General features: G+C 38.2%; 1 protein-coding gene across 2 annotated transcripts; it reads left to right on the top strand.

The window, feature by feature from the left end:
* Positions 1-13,046: 13,046 nt before the first annotated feature.
* amigo1 (adhesion molecule with Ig-like domain 1) lies at positions 13,047-19,350 on the top strand. Of its 2 annotated transcripts, XM_083553367.1 has the most exons (3): positions 13,047-13,429; positions 13,675-13,730; positions 14,140-19,350. In XM_083553367.1, exon 3 carries the CDS (start codon positions 14,236-14,238, stop codon positions 15,715-15,717), a length of 1,482 nt encoding a protein of 493 aa, XP_083409493.1. In that variant the 5' UTR covers positions 13,047-13,429; positions 13,675-13,730; positions 14,140-14,235; the 3' UTR covers positions 15,718-19,350. The 2 variants fall into 2 exon arrangements, with proteins under 2 accessions (XP_083409493.1, XP_083409492.1); XM_083553366.1 differs by having other exon boundaries at positions 13,047-13,730.
* Positions 19,351-20,919: the final 1,569 nt, after the last annotated feature.

A 20,919-nucleotide genomic window follows, 5' to 3' on the forward strand; every position in this document is an offset into this window, starting at 1 on the left:
GCTGAAATCGCATGCTCCGCTCCCAAACAAGCCATACACAGGCTGTGTGTATCCCTTCCCTTGGTTTTCTTAAATGCTTTCGTTCTTTGACAAACAGACAAACATAAAATTTTTACACAGAGCGCTTTATGAACAAACAGAAGCTGAAGCCGTCTTCTTTCCAGGTGCGCTTTATACTCCCTGGTCGTGACGTCAGCGCTCTCACCGCTGCGACCCGGGTTCGATCCCCGGTCAGGGAACCATCCCCAGCCACTCTCAGTGCCGGTCCCAAGCCCGGATAAATTGGGGAGGGTTGCGTTAGGAAGGGCATCCAGCGTAAAAACATGTGCCAAATCAAACGTGCGGATGATCCGCTGTGGCGACCCCTAACGGGAGAAGCCGAAAGAAAGTTTTATTTGTTATAGACATTCTTTTATACGAGCCTAATCTAGCAACCTTGTTATAACCTGACTGTATACTCCTCCATTAAAAAAATGTATAAAGCAAGAATGGGGCAGGGAAATCTTGTCGTTAAATTTTAGATTAACATTAAACAATAAACAGTGCTCTGTCCAACCTGCTGTTATAATCAAACAACCACAAGAACAATGTTTTATAAATATGTTATATATGCTATAGTAGGTGTAATCAAGTTTGAATCAACTTTTACAACCCAGCTAAATATTTCAGTGGACCAAACAGAGAACTTAAAAATGCTGTGATAAAACTGATTTTATTGGTCCTAATTTAGCAAATCATTTTGGGAAACCTGAACTTGCTCTTATAGCAAATCCTAGGTTGTGGTTTATTGCTGTTAATCACCTGAATTTATGTAAATTATAATTTGCTAATGACTTCTCAAAAGGCAAGAGGCTAGCTACAGGGCAAAATACATTATGTCAGAAAGTTTAATGACATGACATAGCTTGTTAAACAAATGTGTGTGTGTGCGTGTGTGTGTGCATCACCAAGACTACAATGCTGATGAACTGCTATGGTGCAGGACATTAGTGATGTGGTTCAGCGCACCCCACCCTAATAAATCTCGACTCACAAGCAGCTGCTTCATTATCATTAAGCCTCTTCAGTTCAAAGTAGGGATAAATTGCACTTCGATTTGTAACTATCAAGCTAGCACAAAATGCTCTCAAATAGTTTTATGTTCACACTTACACTTTTGGTGCTCTTATAATGTAAATAGTTTGGCAATAAACAATCACAAACCACTTTAAAAGGAGCATGTGTCAATCTGCTTTTTCATGTAGTTATCACAACCGCCAAAACACGTGGTCACAAAATCATGCAGATAAAATATAGGCCAAGGCCTTTTGTTAATGTTCATATAAAAAATTATTAAATATATTAGGGGAAAAATAGAACTTACATGTACAGCTGTCTCTAGAGCATATATGACTAAGTAGGGCCTGCAGTGATCTTTATTTTGGCCTTCCATGGTATGAGAAGCAGAAAAAAATTCAATTAACTATGCTTTTGGAAAATAAGGAGAAGCTTCATGTCTCTTATTAATGGAAGTCCTTATAGGGCATTTATTATAATATTTTTTCTTTCTTGTGTTCTTGTGATCCCAACTTAATTTTCTCATGATCTTGGCATGACAAAATTCTCATGATCAGTATTTAATATTTCTGTGCATTTGGCATAAGATCGTGTTCTATAGGCAGCATCATCGGAGCATCATGGATAATAACCATAACCATTTGTGGGTTGTCCACGCACCCACACCGGCACGCATCACAAATGGTTATGTTATTTTCCATTATGCTTCCTCTAGAACATGCTCTTATGGTGAATACACAGATAAAATTAAGAACTGAACACAAGGAAACAATGTTTGTTATTTAAAGATCTTGAGAAAATTGAGTTGTAATTATGAGAAAACAAGAAAGAACAAATATTATAATGCATGGCCTCTTAGGATTTCCATACATATTAGAGGTCACTGATTATCTGTGTTAGGCATTGAACTCTAGTGTACATTAAATTGTATTTTTCTCATTGTACTATAAGTTTCACTGAAGTACAAGTTTGAACTATGATCTAGAGTTTTAATAGTTTGTTGCACCCATTAAGTGGCAGTAATTTCTTGTTGGTAAGAAAGATCAGACTGGTTTGATCTGATATACAGTGAGGAAAATAAGTATTTGAACACCCTGCTATTTTGCAAGTTCTCCCACTTAGAAATCATGGAGGGGTCTGAAATTGTCATCGTAGGTGCATGTCCACTGTGAAAGACATAATCTAAAAAAATAAAAACCAGAAATCACAATATATGATTTTTAAACTATTTATTTGTATGATACAGCTGCAAATAAGTATTTGAACAACTGTCTATCAGCTAGAATTCTGACCCTCAAAGACCTGTTAGTCTGCCTTTAAAATGTCCACCTCCACTACATTTATTATCCTAAATTAGATGCACCTGTTTGAGGTCATTAGCTGCATAAAGACACCTGTGCACCCCATACAATCAGTAAGAATCCAACTACTAACATGGCCAAGACCAAAGAGCTGTCCAAAGACACTAGAGACAAAATTGTACACCTCCACAAGGCTGGAAAGGGCTACGGGGAAATTGCCAAGCAGCTTGGTGAAAAAAGGTCCACTGTTGGAGCAATCTTTAGAAAATAGAAGAAGCTAAACATGACTGTCAATCTCCCTTGGACTGGGGCTCCATGCAAGATCTCACCTCGTGGGGTCTCAATGATCCTAAGGAAGGTGATAGATTAGCCCAGAACTACACAGGAGGAGCTGGTCAATGACCTGAAAAGAGCTGGGACCACCGTTTCCAAGGTTACTGTTGGTAATACACTAAGACGTCATGGTTTAAAATCATGCATGGCAAGGAAGGTTCCCCTGCTTAAACCAGCACATGTCCAGGCACGTCTTAAGTTTGCCAATGACCATTTGGATGATCTAGAGGAGTCATGGGAGAAAGTCATGTGGTCAGATGAGACCAAAATAGAACATTTTGGGTCATAATTCCACTAAACGTGTTTGGAGGAAGAAGAATGATGAGCACAATCCCAAGAACACCATCTCTACTGTGAAGCATGGGGGTGGTAGCATCATGCTTTGGGGGTGTTTTTCTGCACATGGGACAGGGCGACTGCACTGTATTAAGGAGAGGATGACCGGGGCCATGTATTGCTAGATTTTGGGGAACAACCTCCTTCCCTCAGTTAGAGCATTGAAGATGGGTCGAGGCTGGGTCTTCCAACATGACAATGACCCGAAGCACACAGCCAGGATAACCAAGGAGTGGCTCTGTAAGAAGCATATTAAGGTTCTGGCATGGCCTAGCCAGTCTCCAGACCTAAACCCAATAGAGAATCTTTGTAGGGAGCTCAAACTCCATGTTTCTCAGCGACAGGCCAGAAACCTGACTGATCTAGAGAAGATCTGTGTGGAGGAGTGGGCCAAAATCCCTCCTGCAGTGTGTGCAAACCTGGTGAAAAACTACAGGAAACGTTTGACCTCTGTAATTGCAAACAAAGGCTACTGTACCAAATATTAACATTGACTTTCTCAGGTGTTCAAATACTTATTTGCAGCTGTATCATACAAATAAAGAGTTAAAAAATCATACATTGTGATTTCTGGATTTTTTTTTTTTTAGATTATGTCTCTAACAGTGGACATGCACCTACGATGACAATTTCAGACCCTTCCATGATTTCTAAGTGGGAGAACTTGCAAAATAGCAGGGTGTTCAAATACTTATTTTCCTCACTGTATAAGCTATGTTAATCAATTTATGTTTCAATAAGCGCTTTTTTCCACTCTTTTCTAAGAACCTTACACTACAAAACCCATCAAACCTGGAGACAAATAGGCCACAAAAACAGAAGACCAAATTAAAATACCAGACCTGTATGCAAAAACATGAATCTTTTTCCATTCTCCTACTGTACATTTTTTCAGACAATTCTCGACCACTTTATGTGATGCTGATTTTAAATAGCCATTAGATTAAACTTAGAGAGCAGTTAAAAGACCACTAAACATATCATTACATCTCATGATATCAGTATGCTACAAGGATCATCAAAATGGAGCAGTGTTTCTAATTACGCACAATGCTTACTTTCCATAAGCACTTCACAATAAGTACTCAGTTCCAAGATCATCCTCTTCAAAGGGAGGGACAAGAGGGTCATTAGATAACAACCAAGGAAAATATATATCTACATATATAGTGTACAGTAAGGTGCAATAGGCTTTACTTTGCTCTATGCTCTAACCAAAGAAAAAGGAAAAAAATCCTCTACTAGAGTACATTTATTGTCTTTTTACCTGCACTCACAGGCAGAGAGTGAGAGTGTGTGTGCCATGCTCTGTTCCCATTGACACAGTTCTAGCTATTAGTGCAGGATGTGTGTGACTAGCCAACCGGTTATGCAGACTCAGTCCCTGGTTTCCTATCTGCACTCGCTAATGGACTGAGATGGATCTGTTCAACCGGAAAGAACATGGGGAAAAATGTAAATAGGAATTAGCAGATGGAAGACAGAAACACTGATGTTTTGTGCTGCGTTTGTAGCACAGTGTTGTGACTACAGGGTGGTTGTTTATGACAGAATCCACAGGAGGGATTCGAGACCTGTGTTGAAGATGAAAATAAATAAGAGATTGACATTTCATGCCTTTACCGGGCTTAGAACAAAGACCTGCACTGAGCATTGAGTGCTAAATGGCTCAAACAATGGGCTAAAACTGTTCGAAGCCCAATTATATTAGCTATTAGTATACAGCATGTTGTTTTGCACGCAATAAACTAGCGGCCATTGATCAGATTGAACTAGCAGCTAGGACAGTCTCCAAGCCTCCAAAATGGATCCTGGTCTTAGGGTTGAACAGATTTCGTTTACTTTGCCTTTGTTTATTTAGTAATTAGTGAGAATGTCTGTTGAGCTGCTTGTCTGTTCTTTCTGTGTAAAAGCAGGTGGTTTCTACCCAGTTAGAAAAAAAAAAATTTCCGCATCCACATCAATTCTGAAGATGCAGCTAATTAATTAATCTGTTAAATATTAATATTAATTTGCTAATATTTCTATATACCTTCAAGAACTTTTCCTACTCTGATCTTCAGGAGAACCTGGAAGAACATCTAATTCCCTCCTAATGGACTCTTCAAGAACAGACTAAATAATTGTAACGTTAATTCCATTAATGTTAATTCAACAACTTCATTTAAATATTTGAGTAATTATAATCCGATATAATGGTATATCAGTAGGAGTTTTATGGATGTGGTGAGGAAAGACAGGCAGGTTGTTGGTTTAAAACAGGGCAGTTGTAGAGGACAGGGGGGTATAGAGACTGATGATCTGCTGTGGCGACCCCTAATGGGAGCAGGCGAAAGAAGAAGTAGAAGAATATATTATTTAATTATTAATTCAATTATTGTATATATAATAAAAATGTAACTTAATTAAAAATAGAATGCAGAATCATTTGGAGCTTAGAAAACATTTTAAAATAAAACTCCCTGTAGAATGCAAAAGTCAATCAAATGGAAATAACATAAACATTAAAAAGTTTAGATTTTTGTGCGACTTACTACCAAATGATATCAGTGGTTGGGGATCCCTAATGTACAGAATATTGTCATAGTGACAGAAAAAGAAGATTCCTTATAGATTTGTAGTTCATATTTAAGATCTAAATGAAAGGCTAAGAAGTAAAAAAGCTTTATATCTGAACATGTACATAATTAAGCAAGAAAGCAAGTATTACATTTAAACAGCTATGTAAACTATAAATATCCCTGTTAAAGCTAATGGGTAGACCTCTGATCAAATGAGAATACTGAGAACTGCCACCCAACAAAAGGCTATTATTCCTTTTGTCTTATTGTCCTGTTGGCAGGTGCAATGAGCAATACAAGCAGCTTAGCACACAGTGTATAAATAAATAAATAAATAAATAAATAAATAGCAAAGATATATATATATATATATATATATATATATATATATATATATATATATATATATATATATATATATATATATATATATACAGTGCCTTGCGAAAGTATTCGGCCCCCTTGAACTTTGCGACCTTTTGCCACATTTCAGGCTTCAAACATAAAGATATGAAACTGTAATTTTTTGTGAAGAATCAACAACAAGTGGGACACAATCATGAAGTGGAACGAAATTTATTGGATATTTCAAACTTCTTTAACAAATAAAAAACTAAAAAATTGGGCGTGCAAAATTATTCAGCCCCTTTACTTTTAGTGCAGCAAACTCTCTCCAGATGTTCAGTGAGGATCTCTGAATGATCCAATGTTGACTTAAATGACTAATGATGATAAATAGAATCCACCTGTGTGTAATCAAGTCTCCGTATAAATGCACATGCACTGTGATAGTCTCAGAGGTCCGTTTAAAGCACAGAGAGCATCATGAAGAACAAGAAACACACCAGGCAGGTCTGAGATACTGTTGTGGAGAAGTTTAAAGCCGGATCTGGATACAAAAAGATTTCCCAAGCTTTAAACATCCCAAGGAGCACTCTGCAAGCGATAATATTGAAATGGAAGGAGTATCAAACCACTGCAAATCTACCAAGACCTGGCCGTCCCTCTAAACTTTCAGCTCATACAAGGAGAAGACTGATCAGAGATGCAGCCAAGAGGCCCATGATCACTCTGGATGAACTGCAGAGATCTACAGCTGAGGTGGGAGGCTCTGTCCATAGGACAACAACCAGTCGTATACTGCACAAATCTGGCCTTTATGGAAGAGTGGCAAGAAGAAAGCCATTTCTTAAAGATATCCATAAAAAGTGTCGTTTAAAGTTTGCCACAAGCCACCTGGGAGACTCACCAAACATGTGGAAGAAGGTGCTCTGGTCAGATGAAACCAAAATCGAACTTTCTGGCAACAATGCAAAACGTTATGTTTGGCGTAAAAGCAACACAGCTCATCACCCTGAACACACCATCCCCACTGTCAAACATGGTGGCAGGATCATGGTTTGGGCCTGCTTTTCTTCAGCAGGGACAGGGAAGATGGTTAAAATTGATGGGAAGATGGATGGAGCCAAATACAGGACCATTCTGGAAGAAAACCTGATGGAGTCTGCAAAAGACCTGAGACTGGGACGGAGATTTGTCTTCCAACAAGACAATGATCCAAAACATAAAGCAAAATCTACAATGGAATGGTTCACAAATAAACATATCCAGGTGTTAGAATGGCCAAGTCAAAGTCCAGACCTGAATCCAATCGAGAATCTGTGGAAAGAACTGAAAACTGCTGTTCACAAATGCTCTCCATCCAACCTCACTGAGCTCGAGCTGTTTTACAAGGAGGAATGGGCAAAAATTTCAGTCTCTCGATGTGCAAAACTGATAGAGACATACCCCAAGCGACTTACAGCTGTAATCGCAGCAAAAGGTGGCGCTACAAAGTATTAAATTAAGGGGGCTGAATAATTTTGCACGGCCAATTTTTCAGTTTTTTATTAGTTAAAAAAGTTTGAAATATCCAATAAATTTTGTTCCACTTCATGATTGTGTCCCACTTGTTTTTGATTCTTCACAAAAAATTACAGTTTTATATCTTTATGTTTGAAGCCAGAAATGTGGCAAAAGGTTGCAAAGTTCAAGGGGGCCGAATACTTTCGCAAGGCACTGTATATACAGTACAGACTAAAAGTTTGGACACACCTTCTCATTCAAAGAGTTTTCTTTATTTTCATGACTATGAAAATTGTAGAGTCACACTGAAGGCATCAAGGGCTATTTGACCAAGAAGGAGAGTGATGGGGTGCTGCGCCAGATGACCTGGCCTCCACAGTCACCGGACCTGAACCCAATCGAGATGGTTTAGGGGTGAGCTGGACCGCAGAGTGAAGGCAAAAGGGCCAACAAGTGCCAAGCATCTCTCGGGGAACTCCTTCAAGACTGTTGGAAGACCATTTCAGGTGAATGCCAAGAGTGTGCAAAGCAGTAATCAAAGCAAAAGGTGGCTACTTTGAAGAACCTAGAATATGACATTTTTCAGTTGTTTCACACTTTTTTGTTATGTATATAATTCCATATATAATTCCACGTGTTAATTCATAGTTTTGATGCCTTCAGTGTGAATCTACAATTTTCATAGCCATGAAAATAAAGAAAACTCTTTAAATGAGAAGGTGTGACCAAACTTTTGGTCTGTACTGTATATATATATATACATATATATATATATATATATATATATATATTATATATATATATATATATATATATATATATATATATATATATATATATATATATATATATATATATATATACTGGTGTAAATAAGTGTTTGCCTCTTCCTGATTTCTTATTTATTCATTTTCTTATATAAGGAAAACAAAATCCAAAACTACATGGCCCTGTGTGAAAAAGAGTTTGCCCCTAAACCACAGCATCTCAATAGGATTCAGGTCAGGACTTTGACTAGGCCACTTTAAAGTCTTCATTTTGTTTTTCTTCAGCCATTCAGTGGTGGACTTGCTGGTGTGTTTTCCTGCTGCAGAACACAAGTTCGCTTCAGCTTGAGGTCACAAACAGATGGCCGGGCATTCTCCTTCAGGATGTTTTGGTAAACAGCAGAATTCACGGTTATATTTATCACAGCAAGTCTTTGAGGTCCATTTTTTGTCGCAGCCTGACACTACAATTGTTCGAATTTACTTTTTTCTTATAATCTACACTTAAAACCCAATAATGCCAAACCAAAATTAAAACGGAATTCTAGAAATCTTTGCAAATGTATGAAAAAGAAAAAACTGAAAATATCACATGTGCATAAATATTCAGACTTGACCACTTATTAAACACAGGTACCTTCCATTTCCCTCGTTCACTATTTAGATGTTACTGCACTTTGATTGGAGTCCAGCTGTGGTAAATTGATTGGATATAAATTGAAAAGGCACACACTTACAGCTGACAATGCATATCAGAACAAAAAACAAGCCATTAGGTCAAAGGAAGTGCCAGCTTAGCTCAGAGACAGGATTGTTTCAAGGCACACATATTGCAACAATCCTACAAAAAAATAAAGGCTAGAAATAAATTGCTGCTGTACTGAAGATTCTCAAGAGCACAGTGGCCTCCATAATTCTCAATTCAAAGAAGTTTGACTCTTCTAAGAGCTGGTCATCCGACCAAATTGAGCAGTCATAGAGAAGGGACCAAGAATCCGATGGTCACTCTGAGCGCCGGAGATCTTGTGTGGAAATGGGACAGAAGGTCAAAGAATTCCAGAAGGACAACCATCACTGCAGTCCTCCACTAATTTACGATTTATGTCAGAGTGGCTATAAGGAAGCCTTTCTTCAGTGCAAAACCCATATATGCCTGCTTGGAGTTGGCAAAAAATGCACCTAAAAGACTCTCAGACTGTGATTTTCTGGTCTGATGAAACTAAGATTGAACTGTTTGGCCTTAATTCTTTATGTCTGGAGGTTAAGGCACAACTCTGTGAGTGGCCCAGCCAGAGCCCTGACCTGAACCCTGACCTGAACCCTATTGAACATCTTTGAAGAGACCTTAAGGTGGCTGTCCACTGAAGGTCTCCCTCCAACCTGACCCGTCTTGAGAGAATTTTTACTTTGACATCATAATAAATAATATGCAGTTTATCCTAATCATAAACATGTTTAACAACAGTAAGTAAACATTTCAATTATAGTAACTTCCACCATTTACTTCTATACAGATCATACATGATCCTTCACTAGTAAGATGACCACATTAGGATGAATCACAACTGGTCATAAAAACATGTATGTCTTTGGTCAAATTACAGACTGCTGTTATCTTTTTGCTACAGTTGTCTTCAAGAGCTCCATCATATACATGTTTTCCGAAGCTGCAATCCAATTAAGATAAAATATATAAATATAAATATCATTTTCAGATCAATGTCTCAAGAAAGCATATAGGTATTTATAGTAATAAAATATGATATTAAAGGAGGAAGGCATTATAAAGGAGGGAGCTGGGGCCATCCTTTTAAATCCTTCTTTCCTATCATCCCAAGCCAATCCGATGCAGAAGTCCTATCATACATCTTGGACAAAACTATTCAATAAACACTGCACGTGGAAGATTACAACAGTTACCAGGCAACACTAGCCCATTAACAATAGGAGCTGGAGTTCAACAGATTATTAATCATTTAAAATGCAAATGTACTGCATTTACATGGTCTAGTTCAAGTTCACTGAAAGTTCAAGGAAAATACAACACTGAAACAGATGTGTTCATTAAGAGCTTTATGAGAAAGTTACTTTTGGCATGTCATGTTCTTCTGTTATTTTTTCCCTACCTTTGAAATAACTATTTAATACCAACAGTGGTTTGTGACCATGGCTACCATGACAACTAGGTTCACATTTAAAACCTATTTTGCAGTGGCCTTATGATTATCGGTGCCTAATAACAGATGTACTGTATTGGCCTTGTTCCTGCTGAAGTTGATAATGTAATTTTGTGTGTGCAAAAAAATATCTTAGAATCAGCCTGAGAGTTCTGAATTCACACCAATAGCTTTATTGTTGGTTAACTCCTGGTTGATTAGACACAATACCCTGTCTTGTACAACTTGTCTTACAGTGTCTATTTCATAATGAATAATAATTAATACATGACTGAAGGTGTAGGTAAATCTCTTAATTAGTACTTTTAACCAGTAATAAAGAATTCAGATCCCAGTGTTGTCAGTGGCATAAATATACTTAATATTTAAAGGTTCTTACTGGACTTTTTCCATTAAACCCAGTTTATCTAATGGTCAGGAAAAGGATTTTCTATTTCAATTCCCTTAGACGTCCAGCTAAAAACTAATTTCTTAATGTGAATTGTATTATTTATTAACTATAATGAATTATAAACCTGAAATAGAGAACTCTGAGTAAGCACAGACCTGAGGCTTGATGTCAGTTTAAGACTTTTAAGGCTTTTTATTTCTTAGTTAATTATTGGTTCTTCATTTCAGGATTAGGCTTAAAACAATACTGGAATAACATTTCATAAATCCGCTATCCCAAAGAGAAACTTCTGGTTCAATTTTGGTCCTAAACAAAATTTCAAAACCTTTACATCTTCCTTGAAGTAAATTATATTCTTAGGCTCTTGACATTTTGTATGTTTCATGCCATTGCTGTGGATGATAAACATTTGAAACATTTCTAAATGGGGGTGAGCACATTGGACAAAGCCCTCGGACAAATTTAGCCTAATATAATGCTGTCTCCTAGGGTGTAATTACAACCCCCCATGAGAGTGAGTGTGAGCAAGCTGTGCGAGCTACTCTCTGTTCCCCAGCTGGGCCTGTCTAATATGAAGAGAAGTGAACTCCCTCTCTGCAACCCAGTCCAGATTCGGGGGTTTGTTCACTGCTTTCATGGTTTACTTCCATTTTAAATTTTCTTAACCACTTATTCACTTTTTTTTTTTTTTTACAAAATAGGCTGTATGTTAACGATAGGCCATTCATGTATAAAAAAACAGCAAGTCAAATTCCAGGCAAGAATAGGATTCCAAGCAAGCTAATTGACTGTGGGCAGCAAGCTATAGTAATAAACATAGCTCTTTCACTGAATTTGGGAAAAGGGGAGCATGTTAGGGTATATAAATTATAGTTGACATTTTTCTATCTATTAGATATTGTTTTTGAAAAGCTCAAGCATCCTGACTTCTTGTAATATATTGCCATTAAGAGTCACTGTGTGCCTCTCAGTCATCTCCCTAGTTCCAGTAAGTGGTCAGGGCACTGATCAGGGAGTTGGCCATATAAAGGGCTGTCTCAATTGCAAAATTCTTACAGTGCATGGGGACATTTGCATCTTAAAAACCTCCTACAATGCAGAGCGAAGAAGCAGGAGGCATCTCCGTTTACAATATTTCCTTACAGGAAATCATATTCATATTTCCTGAAAACTTTCAGCTTAGACAAAAGCTGGACAAACTGAGCAAACTTCACCTACATACTGTATGCATCATTGCTTCAACTTTTAAAACTTTAGCTTTATTTGATGCTCTATATATGGTTAGGTTACTTATAGATAGAATATACAAGTCTAATGATCTGTAAGTGTTAGCTAGCCTAAGATGTTATCAACGCTTGAACTCAGCTACACTATAAATTGACTCACAACCAAGGGACTAACGTTCTAGCATCCCATGTAGGGTGTATTCCTTTCTTACTCTTACTGTTTCCAGGACAGGCTCTGGATTCATCAACAAACCTGACCAGGATACAGTGGTACTGATAGCCCACATGGAGACTGACCTCTAAGCTCATTTATATACGCTGACCAGGCATAACATTTAACAAAACAAATTTGAGCTACAGTAACTCGTCTGTCGGACAACATGGTCCAGCCTTTGCTCCCCACGTGCATTAATGCGTTTTGGTCGTCCTTGACCCTGTCGCCGATTCACGACTGTTCCTTCCTTTGACCACTTTTGATAGATACTGAGCACTGCAGACCCTGGTTGGTGTATACCTTCAATTGTTATGCCTAGTTATGTATTTTCTTTTTATTTTAATTGCATTACATTTTATATAATAAACAAAATGTAATATAATACATTATCTAAATTATTAAAGGACGTGATGCACATGACTGATTTGAAATGAATTTGAAGATAATTCATTCCTCAGTCAAGAAGTGATGGTGAAGGTAGAGGTGAATTCTGGGTCATCATTTCTGGTCTGTTTATGCGTTTTGTAAGTGAACGGTTGAATCTATTTTGTGCATGAATGCAATCATTTTTAAGCAGTTCGTCTAGATGTGATCTAGTAGACTGTGTATGAGGTGGTCCGCTACCTGAAGTGAGTTTGACCCCCCATGATCCGAGCATTGCATGAATTTCTGAATAGAAAACAATATGGATTCCCGACAACGACGTTTTTGAACAGATAATGCCACATCACTGAAGAATCAAATGATTTTTTTTTATGCTATCCCCCCCCATCCCATCCCATACCATCCCCCTCCACAATTACCACGTGACGGATCTGTTCCTGTTAGAATTAAAATGGCGTATAACTGGAATGCATTATTTTGATGCAGTGCTAGCAGGCTGTGTGAATGAATTCCGGGCGCAACCTGAGAGTTGTTTTCTTTTCTTTTTTTTTCTTTTTTTTTTTTTGTGCGCGTGAGAAAGGCAGAGCGAAAGCGCGCGACTGCTCATGCGCTCTTCATGAGCAGTGAGAGATGCTGCTCTTCAGATAGTCAGTGTGGCGTCTGATCAGGGGGTCGATCACAGCTCATTTCTCCTCCTGTCACAGTGCATCTGCAACCCCCCCATGGATCTCCGGACCCTTTTGGCTAAATTAAACATCTGAAATGGATTTATTCACATCTGCCATAATATGTTTTGGGGATTATGAAAAGATCAGCGTTGAGCGCGTCCTTTCTTTACGTAATGCCGTAACTATTTGCGCATTTATCCTTCAACTGCGATAAAAAAAAAATATATATATATATATATATAAAAATAATAATTTGTGCTCAAATCGCTTTTTGTATTTTTATTTTTATTTTTTTGTTTCCTGGAATAACACTCCGTTTTTCAATCGGTGTACCTCCATCTGGCTTTTGTTTCTGAATGGGAAACGCATGGCACTTGACTGTGATGGGCAATGGATAAACAAACGCCTGCTCTAGGCATTATTTACCCTCAGACCTTGATGTATTGTAACCCGGTGCGAAACATTCAAGAGGTAATGTAGGATTACATGCACAATTCGTTTATTTCGATTTTTTAAGGTTTAGTTTGGTTTTCATTTTCTTTGAGAACATTGCATTACATGGGCATGTTGAAAGATGGGACAGTTCATATGGGAAATGGTGCAGTGCAATGCTGCTGTCTAGGAGGCCATAACATCTCACCTTTCCTTTCCCAAGTGCTTTTATCGATCGTTGTTTTGCAGGATGTGTCCTTTAGAATATGAATTTGCTTTTAGCTATATTAGACTTAAATGGATCTCCTTTATATTTCAGTTGCTTAAATGCCTTTTGCTTGTCTGCATGCATGCAATAAAGAGAATATTGAGAACAATTTTCTATCACAAGAGCTATAAATGACTGAATGCACCCTGTTTCTTTTGTGTTTGTTTTTTCTGTTTTCAGTTTATACTCTGCAACTCCATCGTTGCACTCAGCTAATCTGAGTGCGATTTTAAAATCATCATAAACCTTGATTTAACTCTTGAAAAAGTGGAAGATATGCTATCCTCCATGGAGCTGTTCATTAAGTGGGCTGTCTGCACCTCCTTGGTTCTTATCCCTATACCTGGGACTGATGGCTCGATAGTGAATTTCCACAAAACATGCATATGTGCAAGCAACATTGTCAGCTGCTCCAAAATGAACTTAACTACAGTGCCATCTGACCTGCCTAAGTACACAGCAGTGCTCGATCTGAGCTATAATGACATCAACAGACTACGTGCAGAGTGGACAACATACAAGCTCCCCAAACTCCACAATCTTTTACTGAGCCACAATGGCTTGCATTTTATCTCTACTGAAGCTTTTGTTTATGTTAAGGACTTGCGCTACTTGGACCTGTCCTCTAACAACATCCGGCAACTGGATGAGTACATTTTTGAACCGCTAGAGGATCTAGAGGTGCTTTTGCTCTATAACAACCACATCTCCCAGATTGACCGCACTGCCTTCACAGGTCTTAGCAAACTTCAGAAGCTCTACCTGAGCCAGAACCAGGTGTCCCGCTTTCCTCTGGAGCTGGTTAAGGACAAGACCCGTCTGGAAAAGCTGAGCTTATTGGACTTGTCTTCCAATCGGATCAAAGTCCTACCCATCCAAGATCTGCAGGACCTGCCAGCGTGGCTGAGGAATGGACTATACTTCCACAATAATACACTCATCTGTGACTGTGAGCTGTACAGCTTGATGTCATACTGGTATATAAGACGACTAAACTCTGCCGTGGATTTCAAAGATGACTACACCTGCATACTTCCAGGGCCTGATAAGAAGATCTTGCATGTTTTTGAACTAAATGTGCAGATGAACTGCAGCACATATAATGAATCAGTGGAGGAAGCCTTTCTGGAGCAGTCTTTGGTCCTCAAGTGTGATACACGGCATCGGGACATGTCCAAGACTTGGATGTTGCCTGGTAATGTAGAGGTATCACCTGGAAGCAACCAGACTGCTGTGGTTCGACCAGATGGCAGTCTGGAGATCAGTCCGATAAAACTTGAGGACTCTGGTCAGTACACCTGCTTTGCTGTAAGCAAACACCTTAATGAAACCCTGTATGTGTGGGTGAAGGTACATAACTTCACTCTTATTGTAAACAGTGAGACACTCAACACAGCATACACAACTTTAGTAGGATGCTTGGCCAGTGTAGTCCTGGTTCTCATCTACCTGTACTTGACCCCTTGTCGGTGCTTCTGTTGTCCAGGACAAGGGAAGTCCAAGAACCAACATGAGGATAGTATTCATTCGTCCATGCTCAGTGCCACCCCGACACATGAGGATCTGGCAACCAAAGCAGAGCCCAATAGGCATGTTGCCTTCATAGATCCCAAGGACCTGCAGGGCCAGAATGGGAAAGTGAATCGCACTGGGGAAGAGGAGCTGGAGGATGAGGCTAAGCATGGCAAAGGAAAGAGGAAGAAATCAGTGTCAGACTCTATTAGCTCTGTCTTCTCTGACACACCCATTGTGGTCTGAATGGATCCTGTCTAGAGCGGGACAGCCGTCTGTGATGGATGCAAATTGTTTGAGGTTTGTCCAGAGGCAATGAGTTGTTGAGACGTCTTTGGAAAAAGAGCAACGGAAATGCGGTTTGCACCCTTCAGCATGTGGCTAATTAAAAAAAGACAGTGTTATGTAGTTTTCCTTTGTGAATTTGACATGGACAAGTTAGAGAAGCCTTTCCAGCATTTTAATCTGTAGCACTTAAGTATATACTGTGAAACGGTCTTGCCATATACAGTAAGTGGACTTTAAGAAATGAGTCACTGAGAAGTGCGAAAGGTGAAAGGGTACATGGCAAAATTCATTTACACATGAACAGGCACTGGCAAGCCATATTATTTAGTAATATATAAAATATGTAAAGCATATATTATGATTCTTAGACTGCTGAAAGTAGAAAGATTATAGCTTTGTGTCCTCTATCATTAGTACTTACAATATTTATTCCTCCCTTCCCCAAATGCTAACTTGCCAGCATCACCACTTTATATATAGATTTCAGTCATGAGTCATAGCTAGAGGAGTGGCATGCCATTACCCACCATTACGGTGACTGCTGAACACTGTCAATTGCATTTGAAAGGACGTAGCAAAGATTTGAATGTGCTTGTAGAAATTCAGCACCTCTAAACTTATCAATATGTTAAAACATAGTGGAAACCAGTTTCAATAGCAAAGAAAAAACTGGAGGAAAGAAAATCCAGTTGTTGCTTTACCGTTACATTTATATTGGCCCTTGTTGTTAATAAGGAATAGGATGTAAAGTGAATAGGTGATCTATCTGACATTAAGCCAAAGTTCTATATATACACAATACAATTCTATATATACACACGCAATAATGCCACGATACTACTGCAGTTACTGAATTTTAGAACAATAACATGCTGGATTTAGGATACATGAAACATGTTTTAGATACATGCCATCTTCTAGCATTCTGTCATGTTTGGTTATTGAAAGTCTGGGTAGTTGAAGCACCAAAAAATTAGAACTGACATGTCAGCTGCTGGGATCCCAAGGATCACTGAAAATTGATACCACATGCACAATAGCATTTCTTGTAATCCCCAGGCTTATGAGTAAATTTAATCAGCAGGGTGTGTGTTCAGAAGATGTATACCTTTAACAATGACTAGTAATCACATTACGACTGCCATTGTCTGTCAGAAAATATGGCCTATTATTTGCACAATGCCATTTGCATGAGTCTGTCAGTCATGACAACCAGAGAGAGATATAGAGAGAGAGATTTCCTGAATGCTAATAACCTCTTAAAATAGAATAATGCATCTCTCTGCTTTTTTTTCTAGTACACCAGAACAGTCCATAATACAAAATCCAAAACTGTTTTTCAAACATCTCTGATTCTCAAAACTTCGCAAGTTCAGTGTTATTTGCATATTTTGCTAGCTTTAGTCATTGCTTAGTCACTCATTGTCAAAACGATTACAAAATGATTGGGTCCATCTTTAATTACAACCCAAGCCCCCCAAAAAGTGCTTGTAATCTTAAACAGAAAAAAGGAGATAGCCATTGTTATTTATTTATTTGTTTAATAATTTTTTGGCAGTCTAACTATTGAGTACGAATGCCACTACCCAGAGTCACATCGGCTTTAAGGAACATGATGAAAACGTTGAGTCATTTAGATATAGCACACAAAAATGAACACTTCCTAAAGCTGGATCGACATGCATTCTCACATAACATGCATTCTATGTAGCATTCAGCTGTCATAACCTGCAGCACACCATAATAGGTTCAATACTCCGGCTTCACATTTGCCTAGAGCGGCATAAGACGATCGTTTGACAGCCATATTATTCTTGCTTTCACCCTGCTTGGGTGAAGTCAAAGGCAGGCTAATTCAAAACACACTGATTCTCAATGGTAATATTATTATAATACGGAGGACACTAGCAATGGATGTATTTAAGAGCATTCCAGTTACAACCTGTGTAATAAGGGACTCGAACCTCTAAGATTTTGTTTTCTAAAAGAGAGGAGAGTCCATCTGGTTTGCACAGCATCATCTCAGGAAAAAAGTATTGGAAAATGAAAGCAGCTATGATGGACAGCGGCAGGCATTGGGCAGTTCAGGCCTAATAAACGCCTCCTCAGCTGAAGCCAAAATTCTGTGACGTCCTCACCAACGAGATCTTTATGGGAAAATGCCAGTGTCTCTGTTGCTTTAAAACATGCTTTACAGTGGCAGGAGAGACACCCAAACAAGATCTAATTTTTTCGCCATTGTCATTTGTTTTCTTTGAGTATCAGTCCTTGGATATTGTTAGATGGCGGCAGTATTCTCTTAATCTGTTAATCATTCGGCATTTTGTGGGCAGTACATTTGTGCTTTTGTGTGTTGCTTTAGTGTTTGTTTACACCGTTTACCTTGAAGACAGTGTTTTCTTAACCAGCAAGTCATTTCGTCTTGTGTTTCTATCGGAAGTGCCCGAGTCACTCCTGTAGTTTAATACTGCTGGCTCTAATACAGACATGCATTAAGGGTATCAATTTAATACAGACAGCCTGATATGCAGATTATCCTGAAGAGCCTGTTTAAGTCGATCATGTGGGTTAAAGCTGAAAATAAACTGTGGGAAAGTAGATCACACAGAGCATATTGGGTCCCCCTCTTCTTTATATAGTGTTCTTTATGCTGTTGTCTGGATTCCACATGTGACAAAAAAGATGTTGAGCTTTTTATAAGGTTTTCTGTTGTGATTTATGTTTCTGTCATATGAAATCTCAAAAGATGTTTACAATGTGTCTCAATAGGTCTGTATATTAAATTAAGAAGTTAGTAAATAGAACAGAAACTTCAGTAAGCCATCACAGACTGTACCTATGGAGGCAACAAAGCACTGTATCACTAAGCAGTAGGTTATATGCTCTTTTTCAGGAATACACTGTTATATGTAGAGACGTCTGTGACAAAAAAAAAACCCCAGAGAACTGCCTTGACTACATTATGCGCCTCTAATACCTTTCATTAGGATCATGTATAATGTAAGCACACTGAATTGTGTACGTGTATCTATTTCTGTCTTTTTTTAAGTGCCATATAATGTATGTAAAATGTATGTACAATGTATGTCAAGTATTTTACCTTGTTTCTTTTTAAATCTCTGGCTACTAGACAATTAATATAAAGAGGCTGCGTCTGTTTGTTGTCTACAGTTGGATTTACAAAGACTTTTAGTATATATACAAATATACAAATACACTGACCATGTCACAATCCTTTCAACAAAAGTGCTTGTTTTGTGAAAGAAAGCCAACAAAGAGACAAATATATATCCAGTCCTCGGAAATCACATTAGTGCAAAGTGAATGTCTTGAAGGTAGTAATAGCCTCACAGTGGAAACATGGCCTGTGTCTCAGTGAGCATATTATGAGTGCAATATCCATTAGATGCTGCATTGTGCTGGTCCTGTTTTAGAGCTAGAGAGGTTCGGCTGTATCAAATTTCTGTGGTAGACAGCAGACTGTGACAGAGGGTAGGGTAAAGCATAAGTCAGAGCTGTAGAGGTTTTAATATAGACAACAAATATGAGAATATAATAATTTGCAAACTAAATAAAATGTTTACAGCTTCATTTTGGAGTCAGCTTTGCTTTCATGGTTCAATCTACTACATTTAATTATAATTCCAGCAATATTATTTCATATTTTATATACAGAATTTAGGTAATGTGTCCTAGAATCACATGTTCTTTTTGTGTGTTAGTGGTTTTTCCTCTGGGACCAGTGGTTCACTCTATACATTACCCAGTTCATACTTGCATGTGAAATGCCTGTACATTTTATTCATTTTACTGATGCTTTCTTCAAATTAAGAGTGACAAAGAATACGACTGAGCTGGGGAAGGTTTTTGGCTCTATAGTGTCAATCTATAAGATGCTGGGATATGAATGCACACCCTTTCGATCATCAGCTGAATAGTAGCCCGTCCCACCATATTCCATTTACATTACATTCAGAATATATTATTATATATATTATATGGAATTTAAGACATCGACTGATTATCGAAATTTAAATATATTATAAGTATAGTTGTACTGTAAACAAACACACCCACAAAATAAGTCAGAACTATGTTTACTACTAGGACAGACCTTGCTAGTGTATAACGTACAAGGTGGTAACGCAGTGCCATCTCCTGGTCACAGAGCATCACAACATGTATAAAAGCATAGTACTGAAAAATTGTCTTTAAGTGTACAAGATATTTTTGTTATATCTGAATGCTGTTTAGCTGAACAAGGTAGATCCTGAAACGTTAATATGTTCAAATACAGAGATACATCTACTACATACATGTATATATATTTAATAGTATATGTGTTTGCTCATCCTGTGCACTAAAGCCCTTTTGCATTCACTTGTCCAACCCTAACTTTTCATCACGGAACACCTATACAGCAGCCATTTCTGTGAAGGCCAATTTGTTCATAATAGCCTTTCTATAAAAGGATTTTAAGAGAGCTTAAATCCATGCATGTGACCTACCTGATGATGCCAAATCACCCTGTTAATTTCAGCCAAAAGATCTGCTAAGGAAGGAAGCTGGTAGTGTGTTCCAAAAGCAAAAGCAGAAAATCATAGATTTCAGACTACATTTTAGACTACAGAGCAGAACCCTGTTGCATAGCAGCTAAGTTCTTTGCTAATACAGAAAAGGTTTATGGTGCGAACAGTCATGGCCAAGCGTTCAGAGGGGCTGTGCATATCTGCCAGAAAGTGGCAGTGGTAAAGACTTTCAGCTGAACCTTCTGTAGATGACTGTACAATGCTATAGAATGGGCCTATTTCAGGATCTTCTGTACAAGCCAGGCAGCCTACTGACCTTGACTGATGTTAAAACTGTCCATCACAAAGTTTAAGCAAACTAAAATTTGATGAATTAAAGGCACTGGTAAAAACAAGTTCAAACAAACCTCGCATTTGAATCCAGCTGGAGAATATTATATCGTTCTGATAAATACTTGACTAGGATGACAATATAGTTCTAATCTAATCTTTATTTAATGTGTTCTGACCTTAACACTATGTACCACATTACCTCCCAGCCAGTAAAAGAAGTGTCCATGGTACTTATCTTTCTCTGATTTTGTTAGGAATGGTGTCTCCAGCAAGCTGTGGTGTTTGGGGGGTCAAATTA

Source organism: Silurus aristotelis (genome assembly GCF_946808225.1).
Source record: "Silurus aristotelis genome assembly, chromosome: 11".
NCBI lineage: Eukaryota > Metazoa > Chordata > Actinopteri > Siluriformes > Siluridae > Silurus > Silurus aristotelis.